The sequence below is a fragment of the Myotis myotis genome, unplaced genomic scaffold, assembly GCF_014108235.1.
Source record: "Myotis myotis isolate mMyoMyo1 unplaced genomic scaffold, mMyoMyo1.p scaffold_m19_p_2, whole genome shotgun sequence".
In the NCBI taxonomy this organism is placed as follows: domain Eukaryota; kingdom Metazoa; phylum Chordata; class Mammalia; order Chiroptera; family Vespertilionidae; genus Myotis; species Myotis myotis.
This window is the reverse complement of record NW_023416324.1, coordinates 55,025,695-55,028,373: the sequence shown is the minus strand read 5'-3', so window position 1 is coordinate 55,028,373 and position 2,679 is coordinate 55,025,695. Positions and strand designations below refer to the sequence as shown.

The following is a 2,679-nucleotide window of genomic DNA, read 5'->3' as shown; positions in this document are numbered from 1 at the left end:
TGGAAATTCATTCAGATGTGCTACTTGGCCCATTTTGAATTAAGTGTTTGAGACAGTCAAGTAGTCCTATGGGTAAGAGTTGCTGTAGGACGATGGTTAATCAGGAAAAGATTTCTTTCCTGCCCTTAGCCTAACTAGTAACTGTGGGAAAATACTTGTACCAAGAGTACAAAATCCTTGTACCAGTGTCTGACAATCAAACATTCTTTAAGATGGTTGCCGAAACCGGTTTGGCTCAATGGATAGAGCATCGGCCTGCGGACTGAAGGGTCCCAGGTTCGATTCCGGTCAAGGGCATGTTGGTTGCGGGCACATCCCCAGTGGGGAGTGTGCAGGAGGCGGCTGATCGATGTTTCTCTCTCATCGATGTTTCTAGCTCTCTATCTCTCTCCCTTCCTCTCTGTAAAAAATTAATAAAATATATTAAAAAACAAAAAAACAAAAGATGGTGCAGCTGCTCAGGTTCAAGAGAACACAGAGTCAATAACCTTGCCTCATGAGGACAAATCCCACAGCTTTTGGAAGCCACTCACTGTTCAAGAATTCTGGGAAACTATTTGAAGGTAAATCTTTTCATTTCTTAGGTCACTGCTATCATGTTACTGGCCTTCTTTGCAATTCCAGTTAAATTATAAAGTGCAGTAGGTAATGTTGAACCTTAAGAAGTAATGTAATGAGCACAACCACCCTGCACGGAATCCCAAGTTCAAGTTACTGGCAGAGTCATCATCCATATCTGAGAATGTATAGAGTCTTGATCATCATTGTTGTTGTCATCAATAGCATCATCACAGCATCTTTAGCATCACAGTTGCAGTACATCTTCATGTCAAGTGGTGTGGCAAGATAAGAGAGACCAATATCAAGACACTGTCCAGTTCGGATGTGTAAATATTATCCTGTGTTTCTTGGCCCATTTAGCAAACACTTTCTTTTCAGTGATAAACCTATGGCCTCCATATGGGGCATGTTCATGAAGAAAATATTCATCACACTCATCTCTTCCTTGTTCATAGTAATGGTAGGGGACTTTTCTATACCCTTCTGTCCTAGAAAAGAAAAAAAAAGGACAGAAAGATTGAGCTGAAGAATAAAGCATTCATTTACAAGAATACATTATATGCCCAGGAACTGCATTTACTTGCAAACCTATTCATGATTCTAGTCCATGAACTCAGTTAAAACTATTATGTATAAAAGCTTTTAGGAAGATGTACTAGGTCCTTAGTGCTTTAATAAATCAAATAAAATTTATATATCACACCAATTACATTCAAACATATAGTTATCCTTTAAAGGAGGAAATGGTGCATAATGGAAGTGAGCTTTGCATAGTCCAATGCTCTTATAGAGCTTGAAGGAGCTTTGTGATTTTTCAGAGTAAGATATTTGGTTCATCAGTGCTCCAATATGCTTTTAGTTAGGGTAGAAATATTTGATCACAAAGATTGCAGCTTAATTATCATTTTGAAAATATGATTAAAACACCCTCTGAATTATATTGTGCCAATTATTGGTAGGGAAATATATTTCATTACCTTGATGAAGCATGGGAGGTTTGTTTTATTATCTAATTAGAAACTATCCCACCAGCGGGGATATATGTGGATAAAGACACCCATTTTAAATAAGGATCTGGCAGATTATTCACTTATTTCCAGACATTCTTGCTAAGCTGTCAGCTTCTCGGAGGCTCCGGGATATTTTGTCCTTCATGATCAAATATAGCCATTGAGTAGATAGCCATCTCTCACGTCATTAGCCCACCAGAAAGGACACACTTGCTTTGCAAATTAAATAACCACTAACGTTGTTCTGTACTTCTAAGCCACAAGTCCCTGATATGCCACTGATTAAGGGGAAAATGTTTCTTCTGACATTTGACATTAGGCGATGGTAAATATTTTTCTTTTTATCACTCCTAAAAGTCATAGCTTGATGCACTGACAATGAAATGTCATGTCAGCAAAGAACACCGGGAAATAATTGTTGCTTTATCTGTTTGCCAGATTTATGGTATTAAAATGAATTGTGATATTTTGACAAGATATCAGAATTGGAGATGCATAAAAATAATTTCCTGTGATCTTACTTGCAGTAGGTGTCATTTATCATCCCGTAGACGTGAATGCCGTAACAGGCATCCATAGCCAGAATGAAGGTAAACCACCCAGTGCTGAGATAAGAGCCAGACTGGACTCTGTGGGGGGGACAAAAACAACAAACGAAACAAAACAACACAGAAAACATACACAGAGCAACAATAAGTGTGATGAGGAACAAGCCACTTTCTGTCAAAAACGCAGCACTTGTTATCAGGAAAAGGCATCAAGAAACTTGACAATCTGTCAAAGAGTCACACTTATTTTGAATTATCTCTGAATAATTTATGGGCGTGCTCCCACTCTGACTACCTTGAGCCTAGAAGCTATGTTGCGTGGTAGAGAAGCCATATGGCAAATATTTGAAGTCAAATAATCCTGCTCCCTTCGGGCGAAAAATAATTTGTTTGATTTTCTGTATGACACAAATGAGTGCTGTATATCAGAAGACAGGTTTTCTGGAAGTTGCTTGGAGCCCTGATGAGAACTGAGTGATAACAGTGCTATCTGCTATCCTGGACATATCACCTTCTCTCAGGCTTGCTGGGTTCCTAAATGTAAATTGGATGCAGTGTGA

At 38.7% G+C, this 2,679-nt stretch overlaps 1 protein-coding gene across 1 annotated transcript; it reads right to left on the bottom strand.

Annotated features, from left to right (window-relative positions):
* Positions 1-361: 361 nt before the first annotated feature.
* LOC118676601 (alpha-N-acetylgalactosaminide alpha-2,6-sialyltransferase 3-like) lies at positions 362-2,198 on the bottom strand. Its single transcript, XM_036350764.1, has 2 exons — positions 2,093-2,198; positions 362-1,049 (listed from the first exon to the last, which is right to left on the bottom strand). The coding sequence occupies exons 1-2, from the start codon at positions 2,146-2,148 to the stop codon at positions 863-865; spliced, it is 243 nt and encodes an 80-aa protein (XP_036206657.1). The 5' UTR covers positions 2,149-2,198; the 3' UTR covers positions 362-862.
* Positions 2,199-2,679: the final 481 nt, after the last annotated feature.